This window comes from Miniopterus schreibersii (genome assembly GCF_964146895.1).
Source record: "Miniopterus schreibersii genome assembly, chromosome: 11".
Lineage (NCBI taxonomy): Eukaryota > Metazoa > Chordata > Mammalia > Chiroptera > Miniopteridae > Miniopterus > Miniopterus schreibersii.
Window position 1 is genome coordinate 18,164,773 of NC_138111.1, and position 1,786 is coordinate 18,166,558.

General features: G+C 61.3%; 1 protein-coding gene across 1 annotated transcript; it reads left to right on the plus strand.

Moving 5' to 3' along the window:
* Positions 1–295: 295 nt before the first annotated feature.
* ACTL7B (actin like 7B) lies at positions 296–1,564 on the plus strand (the record flags this gene model as incomplete). Its single annotated transcript, XM_081150841.1, has 1 exon — positions 296–1,564. Exon 1 carries the CDS (start codon positions 311–313, stop codon positions 1,562–1,564), a length of 1,254 nt encoding a protein of 417 aa, XP_081006967.1. The 5' UTR covers positions 296–310.
* Positions 1,565–1,786: the final 222 nt, after the last annotated feature.

Here is a 1,786-nt window from a genome sequence, read left to right on the forward strand (position 1 = left end):
TGTGCCGTTAGTGAGCAGGGGGTCAGGAGAAGGGTGTAAGGGGCAGGAGCCTCCGAGACCCCAGTGTGCTTGGGTTTCTAAAACTGCTGGCCACCTGCTCTGTCCTGAGCAAAGTCAAGTTAGGCTGATGGGGGTGCAGGTGATAGATCACGGGCGCTAAAGCCAAGCCCTCCCCTCGTTGCTGGAATGGACCAGCCCCGGGTGACATCACAATCCTGAGTGGTTGCCAAGGCAATGTTGGAGGTGGACCCTCATTTCTCTCCACTGAGCTCTAGGATGTGGATGTGAGGAAGGCGAGCAAGGAAGGCAGATGGCGACGAGGAACAGCCAGAACCCCATGCCCATGGGCACGGCTCGGGGTGACCCTGGAGAGGCAGGAACGCGCTCAGCTCCTGGTGCTGGCATTCGGGACACAAGCTCAGCCACTCAGCTGAAGATGAAGCCCAAGAATGTGCGCAGGATCAAGGCCCTCATCATCGACCTGGGCTCGCAGTACTGTAAGTGCGGCTATGCAGGAGAGCCCCGGCCCACCTACTTCATCTCCTCCACGGTGGGCAAGTTCAGCTCCGAGGTGGCTGACGTGGGCGATGCCCGAAAGGAGACCTACGTGGGCCACGAGCTGCTCGACATGCAGACCCCCCTGAAGCTGGTTAACCCTCTGAAGTACGGCGTTGTGGTGGACTGGGACTGCGTCCAGAGCATCTGGGAGTACATCTTCCACACGGCCATGAGGATCCTCCCCCAGGAGTACGCCGTGCTGGTCTCCGACTCCCCGCTCAGCCCCAGCAGCAACCGGGAGAAGTACGCGGAGCTCATGTTCGAGACCTTCGGCATCCCCGCCATGCACGTGACGTCCCAGTCGCTGCTGTCCATCTACTCCTATGGCAAGACCACGGGGCTGGTGGTGGAGAGCGGGCACGGCGTCTCGCACGTGGTCCCCATCTCGGAGGGCAACTTGCTGCCAGGCCTGACGGGCCGCGCCGACTACGCCGGGAGCGACCTCACCAACTACCTGCTGCAGCTGCTCAATGAGGCCGGCCAGAAGTTCACTGACGACCACCTGCACATCGTGGAGCACATCAAGAAGACGTGCTGCTACTCGGCTTTGCTGCCCGAGAAGGAGGCCTGCCTGGGCCTGGAGGAGCTGCGCGTGGACTACGAGCTCCCCGATGGCAAGCTCATCACCATCGGCCACGAGCGCTTCCAGTGCGCCGAGATGCTCTTCAAGCCCACCCTGGTGGGCAGCAACCATCCTGGCCTCCCTGCGCTCACGGCCTCCTGCCTGGGCCACTGTCAGGAGGCAGGCTTCAAGGAGGAGATGGCCGCCAACGTGCTGCTGTGTGGAGGCTGCACCATGCTGGATGGCTTCCCCGAGCGCTTCCAGAGGGAGCTGAGCCTCCTCTGCCCTGGGGACAACCCCACAGTGTGTGCCGCGCCGGAGAGGAAGACCTCCGTGTGGACCGGCGGCTCCATCCTGGCATCGCTGCAGGCCTTCCAGCAGCTCTGGGTCAGCAAGGAAGAGTTTGAGGAGCGGGGCAGTGCAGCCATCTACATCAAGTGCTGAGTGAGGACCCCCACAGCCAGGCCTTGTGGGCAGGCGACCTCAGGCCACTCTATACATTTACAGGATTTCACATAAAATTTTAACACGATAGCTCTTGTCTAGTCTGGATCTCTTGCTTCAGTCTGATAGCAAAAGGTGGTGGGGAGTTGGGTTTAGAGGTACCAGCACCTTTTACTCTGCTGGTGGGGGAGCAGCAGGGTTGGGAGTTGGGTGGGAGTGGGT